Source organism: Centroberyx gerrardi, chromosome 8 (assembly GCF_048128805.1).
Source record: "Centroberyx gerrardi isolate f3 chromosome 8, fCenGer3.hap1.cur.20231027, whole genome shotgun sequence".
Taxonomy (NCBI): Eukaryota; Metazoa; Chordata; class Actinopteri; order Beryciformes; family Berycidae; genus Centroberyx; species Centroberyx gerrardi.
The window spans coordinates 13,251,812-13,272,887 of record NC_136004.1 but is presented as its reverse complement, the minus strand read 5'-3'; the positions used below and the strand labels follow the sequence as shown (position 1 = coordinate 13,272,887).

At 43.8% G+C, this 21,076-nt stretch overlaps 1 protein-coding gene across 2 annotated transcripts in view; it reads right to left on the bottom strand.

Moving 5' to 3' along the window:
* Positions 1 to 21,076, bottom strand: part of trpm3 (transient receptor potential cation channel, subfamily M, member 3) — a 133,515-nt gene that overhangs the window by 10,056 nt on the left and 102,383 nt on the right. For both annotated transcript variants that reach the window (XM_078285416.1, XM_078285415.1), the window contains exons 10-19: positions 17,610 to 17,710; positions 17,118 to 17,252; positions 16,810 to 16,860; positions 13,605 to 13,640; positions 13,281 to 13,421; positions 10,961 to 10,990; positions 8,887 to 9,179; positions 6,635 to 6,863; positions 3,062 to 3,265; positions 671 to 811 (exon numbers count right to left, since the gene is read on the bottom strand). In XM_078285416.1, coding sequence (XP_078141542.1) covers positions 671 to 811; positions 3,062 to 3,265; positions 6,635 to 6,863; positions 8,887 to 9,179; positions 10,961 to 10,990; positions 13,281 to 13,421; positions 13,605 to 13,640; positions 16,810 to 16,860; positions 17,118 to 17,252; positions 17,610 to 17,710 — 1,361 coding nt within the window. The remainder of the gene's footprint in view (positions 1 to 670; positions 812 to 3,061; positions 3,266 to 6,634; positions 6,864 to 8,886; positions 9,180 to 10,960; positions 10,991 to 13,280; positions 13,422 to 13,604; positions 13,641 to 16,809; positions 16,861 to 17,117; positions 17,253 to 17,609; positions 17,711 to 21,076) is intronic.

The following is a 21,076-nucleotide window of genomic DNA, read 5'->3' as shown; positions in this document are numbered from 1 at the left end:
GCACGCATACACATAGACAAAATATGCACACTCTCTTTCTCTCTCTCACACACACACACACTTCCCCGACTCACACATACTATTTTCTTATCCTCTTTGCAGTGACAATATGCCATCACTCAGAGGGTTTAGTGTGTTTACACCGTTGCTACAAAATCCCCTTTGTCTCATCTTCCCTCCCTCTCTCTCCCCCGCCTCCCTCTCCTTTTCTCACCATGTGCCTCCATCAGTCTCTCCATCTCTTCCACACTAAACTATCCCGCCCCTGCTTCTCTTTCACTTCCATCCCTCTCTCTCTCTCTCCCCTGATACTGACCAGAATTTGATGGAGGGGTGGAGGTGTTGTAGAGCTACGTATTGATCACCAGGAGCCTGCGCTTGCTGATGCGAGCGCTGTAAAGCGAAGCAGTGGCCATGTGGAACATGAAGTTGATGACTGGATGACTGTAGAACCAGGCACTCACCACGGGGAAGCAGCACCTAATGATGCAGGCTTTGTAAAGCTATAGGTACTGACTGTGTGGAACAGGAGGTTAATGATGATAGGGGCACTGTAGAAGTAGGCACTAACCGCGGGGAACCAGCGCTTGATGATGTTGTAGAAATAGGTACTGACTGTGCGGAACAAGAAGTCAAGAATAGAGGCGTCGCTGTGGAAGCAGATACTGACCGTGTGGAACCAGAACTTGACGATAGGAGCGTTGTAGAACTCGTAGATCTTGCGTCCCATGGGGATGAGGCGGTGGCGGTTCTGAACCTCCTCCACGTCCTTCTTCCTGGATGTCTCCGTGGCTACTTTACCCAGCATGGCCTGGGGGCACGAGAACCCCGCATGGAGGGAAGAAGGGGGTGGAGGCACGGAGGAAGAGGTGAAGGATAGAGGGATGGAGGGAGTGGGAAGAGGCAGATGTGACGGATAGAAAAGACAGGTAGAGTGGGCGAGAGGGATGGAGATGGAGACAAATATGTGGAAGGGAGGTGGTGGGGCGGGGAGCGTCGTTGAGTAATAGAGACAAAAAAAGAAGAAGAGAAAGAGAGAAGGGAAAGAGTAAAGGCTTAGAATAAAGGTGACGCCTCAGCGTTCAGTGTCATAATCAAAGAAGCAAGCACAGGCAATGTCATCATTCCAAAATGTGATATATGTGTGTGAGGTTGAGTGTTGGGTGGAGGCTGGTGCCGAGTATGACGCAGACACACACACACTCATGGATAGTGTCTCAGACAACAGTAACAGACAGGACAGAGAGAAGATACAGACAGAAAGAGGGAGAGAAAAGAAAAGGAAAAAGATACATAGATATCTCATTTCCAGCTGGGACACATTTCCTTATCCATGAGAGAGGGGTCGGATCCCTGTGTTTTTATGGGTCATGGTCTTATGTCAAAGCAACACCAGGCCTCTGAGGGGGTCAAATCATGGAATTGTATTGCATGTCTAGATATCTGGTAGCCTAGATCTGGGCAAAAAAAATCTGTGTGAATGTGATTCCAAATATCTGAAATACTTGAAGAGCACTTGAAGAGCCACAAAGGTGAAAAACCACCACTACTTGTAAATTAAGGAAACAAACATTTCTTCTTTTTTTTTCCAAATATGTGGAACATATTCAACAAACGTTTTGCCCACGCCTGGATCGAGGCACACACAGACAGGCCCTTCGGGGTGAAGAGATTCAGATGCCAGTGTGTTAAGTCCCACCATGCCTTTACTGCACTCAACATGCACATTATCCGATCAGCAAGTGGACACAAGCTAAAAACAGTCATCACAGTGTGGTTCTTAGAGGGCATCTGAGGGTAGGGCAATACAATCTCCCCCTGTGGTGTGGCAGGCTGTGTAGATCAGTATGAATCGCTGTCCGATTCATAGTTTGGATTATCTGAAGGTGCATTTGGACAGTCAGAAGCCAGGGCAAAGGGAAGAGCTCACTGCAAATGCGTCCTTGGACAGCAGGGTCCTTTATAGAACACCAGACTGCCTCAAGGAATACAAGTATCACATGGCCCATTTTGTGAATTTTTGCACTGGCTAGCTGGCTGTACTCAATGCAGATGGTAAAGTATGTACAGTGGTGCTGAAAGCCATTCGACTTCAATTCAATCTGTCAATAGGACGACTTGAGATCCAGCTTGTGTATTAAAAATTACCCGTCAAATTCCAGTCTTGAATGCTCTCCACTTAATTTCAATACACAAACAGAATACCAGTGTCATCTCCAGAATTGATTGGATTGAAATGGAACGCGCCCCAATCCTGCTGTACATCCATGTCTATGCAGATGGACTAGAGCCAACTCTTCCGCTGTGAGCCGGGAGAAGGTGCTCAGACTCTGCATGATTTAAGCTCTGCAGCAGCAGGCGGACATGGTTATATAATGCAAAAGCCTGAGCCTCCCTTTCTCAGCAGCCGGCATGCTGAGTGGAGCAAGCCATCACTGATGGGAGAGAGTGAGGGGCAGCAGTCGGCCAGCAAACAGTACTGTACCTCTATTAGAACTGAGCTAGGAGAGAGGGAGAAAGACAGAAAGAGCTAGAGAGAGAGAGTGGAAGGAAGAGAGAGGAAAAGCAGTGGAAATAGACAAAGAAACAAAAGGACCAGGGAGAAGGCTGGGTAGAGAACAAGAGGGACCAAAGGGAAGATAGAGAGAAATAGAAAAGGAGATAGATGGAAAGAGAAACATACACAAGGAGCCGCAAGCGGCGACAGACTGAGACGCTACAACTCCACGACCACGTCTTCGCTGAGACGACGAGAAACAGGAAAGGTTGATTTGGCTGGAAGGGTCCAGTTGGCCAGAATAGAGAAAGAAGTATGTCTGTGTGGGTAACTGTGTGCATCTGTGTGTCTGTGATCTAACTGTGGACCCGCAGTACATAACAACATCGCATGAAACTGCATTTGGTCCACAAGTGTTGTTCACAAAGGACACAGAATCTGGACTATGTGTTCGACAATGCGTTTTATAATCTGGGCTAAGCCTGTGTGTATTGTCTAGAGTCTATAGCGGGGCTGAATATGTGTACAGATTCTGTGATGCGGGGCTGAGGTGGGTTCTCTCACCACGGAGTTGTACTGCGCCTCACAGTAAGATCTTACTGTGAACTCCATGTCCTCCTCCTCCTTCTCCTTGACGGGCTTCTCGGGCTCCTCCTCCTCCTTCTCCTGCAGGTAGGCCTCCTGGTCCTGGGGCATGTAGGACATCTCGTCCTTGTTCTTGAACTCCAGGCTCAGGATGGACGGCGGCAGAAGTAGGCCTAGGATCACCTGGGTGACGGGGAAGAGAGGAAGCGGAGGTGGATGCGGAGGCGGGTTGGAGAGGAGAGGCAGGGATAACAGGAGTGCAAAACTCACAGATGTGAAAAAGCTGTATAGTTGCGTGAGCAGTGCTGTGGAAATTAGGACATAGACAGTAGAGAGTCTGAAATGAACGCACACTCTCTCTCTGGTCATACATAATATACATACACAACCCCTCTGCCACACTCACACAAATTCGCCCTTATGAACCCCCCATGAGGCCCTGCACAAGGCTGAGTGACAACGCTTTGGTGTGTCCGACAGCTCAGGCGAGTCTTCTCATCGAGTCAATTACTAAAGCATTAGTCAAGACAGCCAGCAAGGGTGCTGAGCCGCGACGATGGATGAGAGGGACACGCACCCGCCGCAGATAAAGGAGGCAGGCGCGCTGTAAACACTTCAGATACATAATAGTCAAACAAGAAAAGAAAGAGGGAGTGCGCTAGCGCAGTGGGAAGGTGAGGAATAACAGGAAAAGACAGAGGGGAGGAAGCGTGTCCTTATCTCTAGAAGCAGCTGTCTTTCAGACGTTTTGAGGGAAATGCCCTGCGAAAAGTGAAATTCAGCTCTTTTCATTTCATTGACTTCTGACTTGCACAACTGGTTTTCATTTGAAGTTCCGTTTCCATTAATTTTTTGATGAGATAAGGTATGAAAAAGGGAACAAATACAGAACAGTTTTATGACGAAGGTGTCGATGAGGTTTGTCGATCGATACATGTTTATACTCTTTTGCGAGGTCCAAATGTCTGAATATATGAAAGGGATATTTTCAGCGCCTATTGTCGTCTTCCTCGGAGTCAAGGACAAAAACGTCAATAGTTGGTGACAATTATTGTTGCATGAAGAAATCAGTGTACAGCTCTTATCTATTGATATGATTTGTAGGGTTGCCTTTAGTGGCTATATTCTGATGAAGTGGAGTGTTGGGGGGGGGGGGGGTTAGGTTAGGTTGACTGTAATCAAATTTAGGGTCCTCACAACTATAGCAACTCAAGGATGTCCACATGTATGTTTGCATGTGTGTGTATGTGAGAGCCGGTTTATGTTGGAGTGAGGACGATTTGACAAGTTTATTTGCTGTATATCATGAAGTCCTAGGGGCATAGAATCGTGTTTGTTCCACTTGTGGTTTTCTTCCTGTCTTTCCGCTCCAGTGAGTTTGCCTTAGAAGCTTCTGTGAAGCACCTGGACACACTTTCTCTCCTCTCACCTCCATCTCCCTCCTCTTACAGACAAGGGTGGCAGTATTAAATAATGCATAATTACATTTATTCATGTTACTGTAGTAGTAGAGTATTTTTCAGTCAGTCAGAAGTACTGTACTTCACTACATTTTAAATTGCATCCATTACTGAGTAAACATTTTGAAGGCTCTCCATAAGCGACAAACTGGACCATCGTAAATTGACAAATTGTGGAGCCGTTTGCAGTGAACAGGCCGCAAAAAAGAGAAGAGTATTCTGGCTTTACTTTGTGCACTTTATTAATTTCCAAATTTTCCAATAAAAAAAAAAATCTAGTTTGAACTCTGTCCTCTCGTCCTTTTAGAATTGCATGGGAAAGATCACATCTGATGATGTTCTCTTTTTTTTATAAAGTAACTATAAAGTAATAAAGTAGACTAGTAAGTTTTAGCCTAAGTACATTTTAAATGAGCTACATTTTACTTTAACTTGAATAGATTTGTACACCAGTACTTTTACTTCTACTTAAGTAAAATATCAGCAAAGTAACAATATTTCTACTTGAGTAGTACATTCTAGTACTCTTTCCACCACTGCTTACAGAGACCCAAGGGTGCGTGAAGCACCTGTGGTCTGCCTGGCTCTCAGGACCTAGCCAGACCCATCTTTCTCTGCCTCACTCAGTGTGTGTGTGTGTGTGTGTGTGTGTGTGTGTGTGAGTGAAAAAGTGTGAACCCAGCCATCCCTCCAGCAGCTCCCAGGGCAACTCCTCATTATAAATAGCTCTAACCTCTCTGATCTAAGCAGCTGGCTCCTATCACCCTACTGCCAGACTTCTGGACAACCCACTTACACAAGAAAAGGAATTGCTCAAAACTCATCCACCAACTAAAACCTCTCCAGTCAGACTCCAGATGCATGTGTTCTGTGCATGACTCTCAATATAGAACATGTGGAACATTATGTGAACGTTTTTTTTTTGTGCTTAACGCCAATTCTACTGTTCCCTCCTGGCTATAAACTGAGTCTCAAAACTTAGGCCTTGTAGGCTTACCCTACAGTGTACATGTGCACCTTGTAGCCACCCACACACTCCCAGTGTTATCCCCTTCAGCTTACAACCTCCTCCTCACTAGAACTTGAAGGTTTGAGTGAGAGCTCCTTTTCTCTCACCTTTATGCCTTAGGTCATATGTATTTGGTGAAGATGCATGCGCTCTCATTGGGGCAGATGGATGATCTCAATGGAATGGTATATACAGTATCTGAATGGTATATGTACACTACCTCCACTTCACATCATTCTAAATCAGTTCCAGTGAAGCATCTTGGAATACGTGTGATAAGTTGAAATTTTATTTTTATTTATTTACCCAGGGTGACTGAGCACACATGCTCTTTAGCAACACCCTGCTTCACATTCATACTGTTCCACACATTCACACCTGGGAGCGTCCCAGTACAACAAGTCTCCTCCCGTTGGCCACTGAGTGGCTCCAGTGGAGCAGTTGGGGGTTGAATACCTGGTCTCAGCTCTCACAGTGTTCCCAAATGTGCACATTAATATGAAATGGTGAACGGAACTTCTTTCAAAATGTAAAGGTTTATAGCCTGATATCAACGTTCCGAGGCAATTTTGCAAAACATGATTATTGGCTTCTCATTCACAGTGATGGATTACCTTTAACAGAATTAGAAGTCTCAAAAGTTGTTTTCTATTCTGAGAGGTATGGCAAAACTGATCTAAACATATCTTTAATCACGGTCCATGCAGAATTAACATTAAAGGGATGGAAAACATAAAACGTGAGCCAAAAATAAATCCCAGGCAGTCTGGGGAATCAAATCTTCCAGTTACCAGCCTGCTTCTCTCACATCTAGGCTACTGCCACTCCCAGTATTTTCCTCTGAAGTGATTGTGAAGTGTGTGGTCATTTGATCACTGATCCAACCGCTGTTCAAACCCACATCTACAGCATTTGACCCCCTGTGACCCTCAGACCTCACCACATACACAAACATCCCAGCTACATGTTTCTAAAAGTAAATTTCTAGCCCATGTATACTAGGTTTGTGTTATTTAACATGAGTACATTTTTTTCCTTTCTTCACCCACAGGTTACCCCAACCATCTGCCCCACTTCCACTACCTTCAGGCCTGAGTTCTTGCGCATGCGCAGGCGTCCCATCCACATGTCGGTCAGCAGCATCTGACTGCAGGTGTGAGCGATGAAATCTCTGTGTTTGGCCGCTACCGCCAGCTGCAGGCAGGTGGCGTTGCTCCAGTTCTTCAGCTCGTACGTCAGCAGCTTCATGGCCATCTGTTCGTCCTGTTTATAGGACTGGTCTAGGAGCTCCACTGCCAGCTGGCCAAATTCTCTGGGAAATGATATACATATACAGGCACACACACAGACATGAGCATAGAGATGAATATACTTTGTCTCAACACATCAACATCTAATTGAATTGGTCAAGGACTTTAATGAACATCTGGCCAAACGCTGAAGGAAGATGTGCACATAAACACATGCTCTCGCACAGAGAGACACAACAACATATTGTGTCTCAACACAGCTTATAGGCATTGTCAAGGTGTTTAATGACCATGCCTCATTTCTTAGATGATGTAGATGATGTAGATGATGTAGATGCACACACATGCGTTTAGCATGGAGTGACCAAATTCTCCCAAGGTGAATTGGTTGGATAGTTCTTAGCCCCGTGACAGCAGGGGCTCTACGGACGGTATGGTCACTTGGTCGGTCGGACTGTTCACTCCATCTTCCGACTGTTCGGACGATTCCCTGGCTGTTAGACTCTTAGTCTTGTTTTGTTGGTGTTAGTGTTGTCAATGCAGGAGTGTGTGTATGTATTCTACATGTTGAACAACTACTGTCTGCCAAATTTAGTCAGAAATTTAATTTGGAAGTCTGGATGACAGGAATATGGGGCACAGAGATTTTTTTGTAAATATGCTAGGACATGTCAAATGGGGCAGAAATATGGGACTAAGAAAAAAAAACCCATTCCTTTGATCACCCTAATCTGGCCAATACGCACACACACACACACCACACACACATCACCTAACACTACCAAATACGCAAAATCACCAACGAACATGAAGTACCAGCCATTGCACCAGCTTCTCAATGTGTCCACACCTCGACAATAAAGCCCTGAATCAATACCCTCACATCCCGTTACACCCTAATTTCACCTTGTGAAAAGACTTTCTGATATACACATGCACACACACACACACACACACACCTACACACACATAACATGAAAAACACAGCATTACACACTACTGTGGAAAGTAATCAGGTCCTGTGTAATTCAATGGGTAGAGCAAGACACTGACACTGCTGGTGTTAGGGGGGGTTTCTAAATAAATGTATACACTCATGGCATTGTGAGGCACTTTGCATCCACCAAATGGCATATACTGTAAAATGACATACAACGGTGAATACAGCAACAGAACAGTATTCATACAGCTTGTTTGCAAGTGCCTTGAAGAGCAAGACAAACTCCCTGGAGCACATAATGTATGCATTATGTACTTCCACACAGTACAAATGTTCCAATTTTAGTAACAGTGAGGAACAGGCAAAATTCCCTTGAAGACACACACACACACACAAAGGCAAAAGGCACACACAAATGCACAAACACACTATTGTAAAAAAAAAAAAAAAAAGTCCATAAAGATATAAAAATGCATGTTGTGAATTGAGTTCTTCGAAGGAAGCCAGCCAAATTCTCTGTGGAAAGTAAACTCCAAATATGCCAGCTCTAAGGCTGTACTTTGAACTTGTGTGTGTGTGTGTGTTTGGGGGAGGGGGGGGGGGGAAGAGATATACTTGATTTGTAGTATCTGAAATCTTTGCCTCTAATTAACAGCTATTTCCATAACCAGCATTTTCTTCTCTAGGTGATTACCTTCATCTTGCATGCATATCCTTAACTAACGATGATGCATGTCATTAGATTTCTGTATGTATGTCATTTACACCCCATGGGAGCCTGGAGTAGTCTGAAACAGGTCAGATTGCAGGGAAATAGGCATGTATGCGTGTTTGTGTGTGTGTGTGTGTGTTTGCATGTGTTTGCGTATGTGTGTATGTGTGCCTGCCTATATGTGCTGGAGTGTGGGGGTAGATGTCATTCCAGTCTAGACTCCCAGCTCAACTCTGCATTAATCATTTAGTGCAGAACACTTTCCATGAGATAAGTCCTGTTCAGGCCTAGAAAATCACTCTATATTGGAACATCTTGTTTGAACCACCCTTGGTCAGAATACACGGTGGACCACACAAGCAGTGTGTGTGTGTGTGTGTGTGTGTGTGTGTGTGTGTGTGTGTGTGTGCGTGCATCCCTCCTTGGCACCCACCTGGAGTTGTGGTTGAGCTCCTGGGAGATGTCATCCACCATGTCGTTCTCGGAGGCTTCATGGGCCATGGCCTTACAAAGCTTGCAGGCTACCAGGGCCTTGGCCATGGCCTCTTCGCCATGCTGCCAAAAGAACAGCGCCATCTTCTGGCGTTTCATCAGAACAGCCCACACCATCAGCTCGTGGAAGGGGAAGGGGAAGTGGTTGATCTCTGGGTCGTCCAAATCGATGTCCACCTCCTCCTCTCGTTTACGCGTCGTCTTCTGGCGGCCTCTGCGGATCGGCATGTCGTCCTGGAGAGCCGTGACAAGTGAGAGGGAGGCCAGAGAAGGGAGGCAGCTTTCTAGATATTTTTCTAGATCTTTGTCAGGGGAAGGGATTGCATGTAGTGTAGCCTTATCGTTAATTATTGTGCTATAACCCAAGCATAAGGATCAACAATCCTCTGTAGAAGACAACCAACAAGTGTTTTACATTCGCCCTGACACCAAACGTATAGTAATAATGGTGCAGCGACAATTTATGGATATAGTATGTCAAAGCTTCTACATGGCGATTGGGAGAGGGGGCCAAGAAATTTGGGAAAATTGTGCCACATCAGTCACACATCTAGATTGGTCATACCACCCAATGTAGATATCCATTGTATTTATACAGAAAGTGCTCACCCTACACCCAATGGTGAGAGTCAGTGGAATGCAGAGGGAAAGTCATTGCAGGAGGAGACAGGTTGAGGAAATATGCAGTGCACACAAAGCCATTTAAGGGACACATAAGGCATGGTCTCATACATTTTTCCATAAAATCTGCTCATAGTATCTTACTCTTTTATGAAGTACTTTTCCTTTACTTTTGCTCCACCAGAGGCCAGAACCTCAGTGTGAAATTTCGGGGCTACTGACTCTGCAGGGTGGCTCTCTGTCTCAGGAGAGATCGACACTGCCAGTTAGTCTCTAATGCCACTTCTCAGTGGGCTGTATTGATCCCCACTAGTTTCACACTGACAGATTGGGGACTGCTGAGACTTGGTCACTTACAGACAACCGAGAAATGGCTTTCAGTGCTTTTAGCTCCACTGCTGGCTTTGAGACAGATTATGCAGGAAATTCAGTCACAGAAAGCTATCCTAATACTATGACAGTACAGTATATTAGTCAGATAGTTAATCTAAACAGTGAGACTGATGCCCATTTCTGAAAGTGTGATTTTGCGGCTATATAGATATTTAGAGATAATTGCACCAAAATCTTTTTAAATGTGCACAAATTAGAGGTGTCAAATGTTAACAGCTCTAAATTTAATATACTACGCTGAGTCAGTTTCATGGCCAGATTGCCAGACTGATTGGATGACAAATAGGCTTACAAAAAGAGAGAAAGACATTCAGAAGCAGATTTTAAACAGGCACAAACAAAGATATACAGACAGGCGGACTGACAGAGACAGATTTCCAACAGGCAGACAGACGATAAAACAGACAGCCACACATTTAGATATAAATACCTCTGAGAAAATTTCAGACACATGCTGTGATAAAAGCTTTATGATGCAGATAATACTTCATGGTGTGCACACCATGGATACATGTGAGTACACAAACCATGTATTATGTAATCCTGTTAGGTCAGTCATTACCTATTCAGCCAAATGTAATTGAAGTGCTCTGACATATATCATAACATGAGTCATATACACTTATACTGTGCCTAAAGCCATGATACATTTACATGGTCATAAACCTTTTTCTGCTCATCAGACTGAGGAAAATGTATTTGAAAATGACTTCGTACCAGATAGTGTGAAATTCTTGAAGTGCACTTGATAATTTTACTTGACAGCCAGGCTTGAACCGGCTCAAAAGTGGACACGCATTGCTTGTAAAATAAATCAAGCAAGCCTCAAGCTCTTCCTTTCGAAGACCGCGAGGCATACGACACACACTTCACAGCTACTTTGCCCAGAGCCTTCTGCTGATTGAGTATACACTCATGTTATGAGAAGACTGATGCTTTTAGACGAGGGACAGGAAGGACGCTGACTGAATAACAACAGCCTTGATGGGTTCAACACTCACCTCCATCCCCAGCAGTTTCAGGGCTTTGGGCTAGAAAAGCAACAAAAAACATAAACAAACAGAACAAGAGCTTGTCGAATGTATTTTATAGAGTGATTTACTCTATAAGCACAACACAGCGCAGACTGACAGACAAACTAACTCACTTAAGACCAAAACCAGGAATATACCTGCGCATTCTTTAGAATAGTAGGTCATTCACTTTCATGAAGCGGGTCTCTTTAAAATGGGTAGAACAATGCTTTGTTTTGTGCCGGTGTGATTGATGTTGTGCTATACATATACCAGGCATCTCTTTTACATGTGTGTGTTGTGTGTATCGAGGCATTGTGCATGTTTGTTTGCGCGGTCGATATGTCTATGGTACATACAGTACAGTGCATCCGTATTAAAGCAGGGCATGTATGAATTATGCATTCATGAGCCATCATCTGAGCTGGTAAAAATAGCCCAGGCCTCCTGTGGGGCTGTTGATATCTGCATCTATTTCAAGGCTTTGTTCTTAGTTAACGTGTGTGTGTGTGGTGTGTGTGTGTGTGTGTGTGTGCGCGCACGTGATGTGTTCACACGTTCATTTCATCTAGAAAGGGGCTGTCAGTATGTCCAAATCATGTTAAGTCAAATCACAGTTAAATTGAAACTGTTTCTTTGTCTCTCTCTCTCTCTGTCTCTCTCTACCTGAGTCCCTCTCTCTCTCTCTCTCTCTCTCTCTCTCTGTCTTTCTGTCTTGTCTCTTGCTTTTTGTTCGCACGCTCACTCTCTGTCCTTCTGTTTCTTTTCTTTCCCTTTATCGGTGTCTTTCCAGCTGCTTTGTTTCTGTCACAGCAGAGAGACACAGACACATGAAGACGCGCACGCACATACAAACACAAAGGTGCACCGCCAAGCACAAATATGGTGCTTCAGACACAGCTGCGCACACTTCTATTTCCATCACACCTGTGGCGCTGTGTGAGGCATTGAGGCAGAGTGAGAGACATTAGAGTCACAGAATGGCACATGAGAGCATATTACGTATGTGTAATATAAAAAATGAAATGAAAGTGGCTGCATCATTATGGCTGTTAGTATAAAAAAAGCTTACAAAATGCTCACAGAAATAATTCAAACTAGAAGTTGTAGCCTGCACGAGTCTGTAGCTTTTCACTCCAACCAAACACTACACCAGGTGATTTCCCTGATTACTTCCTCCTCTCTGGTTGAAGGTGTGCTAATCAGTGAAATGAGCTGCTGTAGTGATTGGCTGGAATGAACCCCTGCATACTCTTGGGTCATGATGGCACATTGTTGAGAACCACTGCTATAGATGATTTGTTGCAGCAAGCCAGTAAGGGGTGCCGGGGTGCTGCTCTACCTGATGTGGAATTAAAGAATAAGAGGAGGACGGCTCTTAGGTTAGACCTCGGCTAATGAAAAACATCTTAATGCTGGAGATGTGTGGCTTCAGTGAAAGCTATGCAATGGAAACCAATAGCACAACTTCACTGACTTCATGACGATTTTTGCTGAATGTATTTTGTTTATGCTCGGGGTCCGTTTAGAGCAGTCAGGTCAAAAGTAACAAACACTACACTAGCTGTTTTCACTGATTAGCTCCCACTCTCTAGTTGAAGGTGCAAGTCAGTGAAATCAACTGATGCAGTGTTTGGTTGGAAAGAAAACCTGCATTCACTTGCACTTTGATGGCAAATGGTTGAGAACTACTGGTTTAGGCATATATATTGGCCATGATTGACACTGGATTCGCATCCAGTGTAAATTAATTATTTCTGTCCTGCCATTTTTAGAAATGATATTTATAGAAATGTTTAGAAAAATAATCTGATTACAAAAATAATCTTTGATTTATCTCCCTGTGCAGAGAAGAGAACATGATTCACTTGCAGTCTAAAAAATGGCTCAACATATATCGCTAACCCACTTATGTCAGCCTTGCTCCAAATATCATGTCCCACACCCAAACCCTGCAGACCATAGCCTCATGTACATGCTCATTCAGTCCACATAATTCACATAGGTACATGCTAAATTTACTATTAGCATCAGCAAGGTGAAGTTTGCCCTGGAGCATACAATCTCTGATTAGCGAAATGTTTAATCATTAAAATATAATTTGTTCTTATTGTCCTTCTTGCCCTTATCAGGGCTAATTTGATTAATATGAGGATCATTTCAATGCTAATGTGCCTTTGCTTATAAAAATAATGGCTGTGAAATCAGGTCTAGGGAAAACTTCACTCCCAGACATAACTATTAGTGTTCGATTAGTGTAGTGCATTAAACGGTATGATGCTAATGCAGTTGAGGATCATCCACTCACTCTCTTGGGTCCGAAGAGGTTGTGGTAAAGAGTTCTGAATCTCTTCCTGGTGTAATTACACCGGTATGCTCCACCCATAAGGTATTCGATGACCAATCCAATGTCGATGAGGCTGATGCGGTAGTCGGGGGGCAGGTTACCCTAGAAATCAAGACATTGTTTCAGACAACAACCGCTCAAGCCCATGCCAACTGATTCATAAAGAAAAGCAAACAAGAAGGAAGGATACAAAAGAAATCACACAAATCATACACACTCACTTCACATAATCCATATCAAACTTTGTTTTTTGGCTATGAAATAAAACGTGATTATCGGATTCACCTTGAAGTAGATCCAACTGAACCCTGGATATTCTCGCTTGGAAAGAACACACAAGGTCAGTGAGTATACGACGCGATAAGCAGTGGCAGGAGCAGGGAGAGACGGGATACACAGAAACTCTCAGACAAGATCTCTGTCCAGGTCTCTTTAATGGATTGTGATCTCACCCAGGCTACGGTTCAACTTGTGTTTGATATTTAGAAGCCGTTACTTGGTGCTATGTTGACCTTGCCTTCAATCTAGAAGTGTGGAGCCACTCCTCCATTCTTGCAACCATACTTTGGTCACAATTTCAAGTATAGTATTTGAGGCAATGCAGGTTTTGCGTAAACCCCTGAAGCCTCTAGAGTTTTGTTAACTGTAAAGCTCTGAGACAGACATCAGAGCTATACCTTATTCTCTTGGGTGGAATAAAGGAGGAGGGGAGATGGAAGCGAGACTGAAAACTCAGGTAAGGTTTAAAGAAAGGATATATCGTGAGGAAAATTATGAAGGATGTAAAAAAGTGAATGATTTTTTCTTAATTTGCATTCAGGGAAATAATGAGATCTTCTCAGAGAGGTTCAGCGAGGTCTTGAAGAGAGACAGAAAGGAGAGAGACAGAAAGAGAGAGAGAGCAGTAATGACTCATTAGCCTCAAAGAGCTGGGCAATAGCATGGAAAGATAGACAGATAGCTTAATAAGGTGGGAGGGGATGAGAATTATTATTGAAACAGTCCTTTCACACGATGACTATAACTATGTCAACACTTGCTGCCCTCAAGATAGACCCCAGATCCTGCAGTGATTGTCCAGTCAACTTAGAGTCCAAGCCCCCCTGCTGTTCCTTTGAGCCGCACCAATTACCTCACATCTACACCTGTCTCGATACCATCGCCACTCCCCCGCAGTCAGAACTGTGGTACTAGAAAGCCTCGCCTTCCTTCTCATCCCTCGCCTGTCTTCATATTATCCTAAAGATTCAATTTTATTGGTATTATCTCCGTAAAGCCTGGCGGCTCTGATACCAAACCTCCAAAGGCCAGCCGATACTCTTTGAAGTAGGGAGACTCGAAAGACTCGCAGATACAGTTTGTCTTTTCAAACACCCAGAGTTCAAACTGTGTGCACACAGAGACTCAGCCCCCGCTCTAGTGATACACACAGTTCAAATGCACCATGCGGTCAGCTGCGCCCTCATTTAACTTGCTGTGTTGGTGAAGATGTAGCTATCAACTGAGACTTCACTTCTTGTGTAAATATGCTCTGTGAGCTCTGAGCTCTTCGGTTCTAAAGGCTCTGACATGGCCCGTGAACTTTGAGCCCTGGTTGATTTCCCAACAGGGGAGCCATGTCACTGAAGAACTCTAAATCTCTCGTACTGCAGCTGCTTCCATAGAGTGTGGCCCGGGCATAAACAGCCATTAGTTAACCAGGGCGTTAAGGAAGTACTCTCACTTTGCAAATCCCATTGTCTGTAATGGTTCAGCAGTTGAGAAAACATAATTGTATTTTGCTTATCATCTCACCAGATATAAATAAACAGAAAATATTTCATCAACAATCAACAATGGACCCAAGAAGTAAAGCTGGCTGGTTAAATTTGGACTTCCTCCAAACTCTTCTTTGTATGTTGGACTCGTGGCACAGGGTGTATCACTACCAAGCTACAGGCACAGAACTGCATTGTTCATTCCCTCTGCAGGAAAACCAATTTCTGCTTGAGTGGCTGTACTCTACAAGTCCATCTCTGCCATTTTCCTTTTGTCTGACTCAGCTTTCACACAATCTAATGAAGGAGCCAGATTAAACCTGAAAGCAACCTTCACCGGTCCTTACAGCGGTCATTAGCAGAACACCTGCAGCTGAATCAAAATAAGAAATGCCAATTTCTAACAGTATGACCTAAAACAATCTACAGTTTCCACCAGAGAAGAACGAGAAAGAAAGGAAACAGTGATGACATGTTGACTCAACCTGAGGGATGGCACTAAAATCTAATTTGCATCACACTAGGATACTACAAAGGCACACACACACACACTCACAGCTACATTATGACACTTGCACAGAGCTCTGCAGAAATAAGATGGTAATGTTTTGCCATGCACTAAGGTGTGTGTTTTGCATGTGTGTGTGTGTGTGTGTGTGGTGTGGTGAGGTGAGGTGTAGTGCAATCTAAATTGCATTTCCTCTCTACGCCACCCTCAGATCAGAGTTGCATTTAAGGACCATGAGGGGTTAAAGAAGGGGTGATTACACCAGCGAACCTCTTTAATGACTCCCAGAGGAGCATGCTGCATTACTGTAATCAGTCATGCTTTAATTAATGAACACATCTCGATGCTAATGGTGGTGATGCTGACCTCTCCATCATCTCTCAACAGCGGATCACTCCTAATTGGCATGCGGGCATATGTGCTGAATGTAAAACTCTAGGTTGCTGTCCTTCGTTGCCAGTAATCATCATGGTGCTATAGGAAACAGCAAAAGCAATACATACTGCATAGTGTTGTGGATTGTTGGCTTAAGCACAGCCAAAACATATACAGAGAAAGATAGTACATGATGCAGCCATTTCGTCATCTCAAACACGTAAATTGCGCAATCATGATGCAAAAATAACTATTTATAGGCATGTACAGGAATGCACAATTTCACTACTCAAAGAAAACATTAAATTAATCAAATGGATGCCTGTTGAGTTGATCTTTGTCAGCCTCAGTTCCACTGTGGTCTCAAGTTGCCCAATTTCAGGTTTTGTGGATAAAACTATGTTTAATACATGCAGTGTTTGTTTACCATGGTAGTGAGTGTGTACAAGCCTTAGAGAAAGAACAGGGTGGATCGCTAAAGAGGGATGAGGGGGATGAGAGGGATGAGAGTCGTGCATAGCTCTACACAGCCACTGCAGCCTGCATCTCCAGCTGAAAGAGAAAAGCCGGCCTCTATTTGCCATTAGCAACAGCTAGGACTACCAGAATCTGGACACACATCAAATGGACGCGGACAGAGTAACGGCACACAGTCTGCAAACGTGTTCTGTGAAAGTAGACACATTCTGCAGACAGGTACGCTATAACCGCCGACACACATGGCAGAAAAGCAACACGAAGTCTATGTGGTCAAACATCTCTACTCTTGTATACACACTCAAGCCAACATTCCCGTATGGCGAGCCTGCACAGCCACACAGAGATACAGTGAAGGCAGCGGGAGTTGTACCTTTTTGACGTCTCTGACAAGGTGGTACAGTGTGTTGGACGGTCCATGTCTCTGATGAAACAAAAACAGATCAGGCAGGTATCATTAGTAACAGTGTTCACAGTTCATTTCAGCTAAACTGCAACTGCCTGCCATGTTGTACGCTGCCAACACCATGTTTTTTCTGTAAGCATCAGTTCATTCATCAGTTTAATCAGGAACTCCTTATCCAAACTCTTTGGCAATAAATGTGTTTCCCTACTGCGTTGTAAAAAATAATGATGCAGCATATATTTACATTGTTGTAATTACAGCACGTGTGTTATTACCGTGTTGTAGAGCTCCTCCAGTCTGGAGAGGGTGAGGAAACGGTGCATACTGACTCCATTCTCTATCAGCAGCTTGACAAAGTCCACTCTGTCCAGAACTAAGGCATCCAGCATGGACTGCTCCAGAGAACCCACCTAGTGCACACAGGACACAATGTGCATAATGTAGTCTGAACTTATAAACTAGGAGCACTGTATGGACAGAGAAAACACAGATCAAGTGCAACACGACTTGTTGTAGAGACTTAAACAAACCTCAAATAATCAAACCACAACTAAAAACTGAGGCGTAACACTTCATACCACAAGACGGCTTTGGGCAGCATAATACAGCGTTATGTAAAACAAAAATTCTGTGAAGATGCAGTGAAGAACAAACTCGCAAACAAGCCCTGTGAACACAATTGATATTGTTTTTACAGTATGAATACGAGCACAGGACAGTAGGAGAACACGCAAGTTATAGACCAGAACAGTGTGTGTGTTTCTTACAGGCCACTGCTGTCCGTAGATGAAGATCTGACTGCGGGCGATGTCCACTCTGTTCCAGGCCAGAGCCAGACTCAACTGGTCAGGAGCTGAAGCGTTGGCACCTGGAGGAGGGAATGAGTGAGTTAAGGGTCAACTTCACATTTTTTGGTATTAAATATTTCCCTCTGCATCATCTATATTTGATTTAGGCCTCAGTGGTAGCAGTGAAAGTTATCATAGTCATAAATAACATTCACATTTTAAGCACAATTTTAGAGTATGATTTATATAACACTGCAGTTGTTTATATTCTGTTTTGTTGCTAGAATGTTTTAGGCTATTGTTTAGATTACTTTTACTGTTTTTATTGCTTATTTTATATTCTAGTTTTCTGTCTTCCCCTGCTGAATCCTATTACTTCTGCTACTGCAACAACCTAATTTCTCCATGTAGATCAATAAAGTTTCATCTTATCTTAACTATGAGATGGATATGGAAGGCCATATTTGGTGCTATATTCTGTTACATCTCATTCTGCTGTATTCCACTTCTGTTCATATTTGTGTAATATTTTTGGCGTTTTCCTATCCTGTCAGATCAACAGGGATCCTGGAGCCACTGGAGGGCAACAGCCTGGTTCTGGAAGTCAGTAAAGCATCAGGAAGGTAGAGTAACACTTCCTAGTTACTTTCTTGCAGGGGATCGGAGAACAGGGAAGTGTCGGAAGTGGAGCGGATTGGTGTGAAACACCTCAGGCACTGGAGAAACCCCAATAGCATCAGTAAAGGGGATCCAGGGGGATTTGTACATATAAAGCCCTACCTCAGAACCCTAAACCCCTGTGTTCAGACTTGATTGATTATTAAGTATAATCCAACCCAAAATACAGCTTTGATATAAAAATGCTGTTGTGATATGCAACAATAAAACATTAACTTCAGAAGTTTCAGACTTTGACAGTGAATTTGTAGTTGTTCAAAGGCCGTACATCAAAGGCCGTTGATTACTGAGATCTAACATAGAGCCTTGCTCCATCTGTTGTTGAGACTCATAATCTGCACACACACTGAGAAGAGTTACCCAAAACGAGGAAGATGAGGAAACAATTTGCCTCAGCATAAAGTAGAATAATCCTTTGTGTACTGACAACACTGTAATTTTTTAATAGGCACACTAGAATCATTACTTTACACAGTGCTTTCTCCTCCTTAAAGGTCTGTGAAGCATTACTGGAGCTTAATGGTGCGAGCCCAGACAGAACCCTGGTAATGAGATGCAGAGCGCTCTAATAGGGCTTTAGGAGAGATATGTGTTTATTAAAAGGCAGGGTGGCCTTGCTTTATCAAAGGCCCATGGCTTTACGTCCGCCTGCCTGCAGGGAGGATTGAGCTGCAGCCACTGGAGTTTATGGACCCAATCTTCAGGATATGGACTACCTCAGACACCAGACCATCAATTACTCCAATCTCTCCTCTAGTGTGCCATGTGTCTTTAGCTGCAGTTTCCTCCCCGCCCTGTCTCTTCCCCCATTGCTCAGTCTCTCTCTCTCACTCGCACTCTCTCCCTCTTTCTCTCTCTCTGCCTCCTCTTCTGCTGTGCTCTGTTGAGCTTCAGGCAGTAGCTTAGTTCTTTAGCGAAGGAGTCTAATCCAGTGTTTTAGAAGCTCTCAGGCAGGATGTGACTGATTTCATTTAACACTAAAAGCCTTAACATGTCTCGTTCACTCAGCGACAGAATGAGACTCACGTGTAAAACGACCCTCGCGCTGTTTGCCATAAAGTGTTTTTTATCTCCCTTTTATTTTATTCTCGCTCTTTCTCTTATTTCAATTCCTCCCTTCACCCATTCATTGAAATACCATTCCTTCCACATCCTCTCTCTCTCTCTCTCTCTCTGTCAAAGCCATGCTTCAGACAGATTCTTCTGAGATTTGTGAAAGGAAATGAAATGAAGAAAAGAAATCAAGGACAGATCAACAGACAGTAACAACAGTAACACAATACATGACAGTGAGACATGTATGTATCGGGAAAGTGATAAAGCCAGAGAGCAAGAGTTTGAGATGAAGACAGAGATGAGAGTGAGTAAATTGTGCATCTCGACATACTGCTTCACATGAATTATGGAGAATCTGTCTCTCTCTCTCCCCGTCTCTCCAAACTCTCTAGCTTTCCCCCTCTCTCACTATCTGTCTCTCTGGAGTGAAATGTTTCTCTGAGGAGCAATTCCTGAGATAGTCAATCATTTGCTGTGGATTGCAAAGCAGCCCCTTAGGACTCACTGTTTCTTTGTATATGTATACGTGCGTGTGCATGTATGTATGTGTGTGTGCATGCAAACTCTATTGGGCCCAGTTAGCGTCATATTCGTAGAAGAAACAAGCGCCATGATGATCAATACAAGCTACTGAACAACCAGTCGAAAGTATGGATCCTGAGGGGTAGGTGGGAGGGAGGAAGGGAGGGAGGAAGGGAGGGAGAGAGGGAGGAAGGGAGGAGAGGAGGGGGGAGGGATGGTTGGGGGCGTGATAAATGGAGGAGTGGGAAACAGGATGGAAGACAAGGAACAATGGTGGCTGAGTTTAATTGCGCCCTCTGCACTTGAGACATTTTCAATTTTGCAGCTCTATTTTCTCAATTCTCCAACATTTTCTCCCATTCATTCCCCCTCCTGGTAATTGCCTAACATATCTTCCTCTTACTCTGTTCATGACTAAACTCTGTACTGCTGTGGCCGTGTTGATTGATTATTCTGCATGTGTTGCACTGTGATATGGGGAGAGGGTTAACCAACACAGATAGGAGCACTTAACTCACTTCACGGCTGTCTGGCACTATTGTAATGCCACTGAATGGCTGTGTGACGTTACCTGTATACAGCTGTATACATGGAAAGATAAGGAGCTTCGGGCTCAGACTGTGGGAGGCTGGCCACTGTGTCAGCATCTGCATACTGCTGAGATATCAGAAGCTGTTGATAACAGAATGGTGGCAATGTGTATTGTATATGGATTTGAGCCTAGCCTGAACACATCTGATGGGACACCACATGGTGTACTCTACTTTTGGCTTTTGCAAACATGTGCTACTCTGATATGGTATGATGGCATTTAAGTTTGGCTATGTCTCCCTTTTACAAGAGATCATTGACCTCACTGGGAATTACTTGAATAAATAAAGAAGAAAATATGTATTTTAAAAGACATGGATGAAAAGCTGTGATGCAGCAACCTCCTACTACTGTAAATATCTTTCTCTCTGGCCATTGAGCTGTGGCCATGCTAACTGATGATTCTGCAGGTGTTCTGCTGTGATATTGGGGTTTAACCAGCATAGATAGTACCCCTTAATTCACTGCAAACTTGTCTGGAACTGCACGGCTTTAAGAGCTGGTAGGAAAGTGTATACTTTAGAGCCAAAACCTCCCCGCTCTGTTTGAGAGAGAAAGGACTGGGCACAGATGGTTTTTTCCGTGTGTCCTGAGTTATG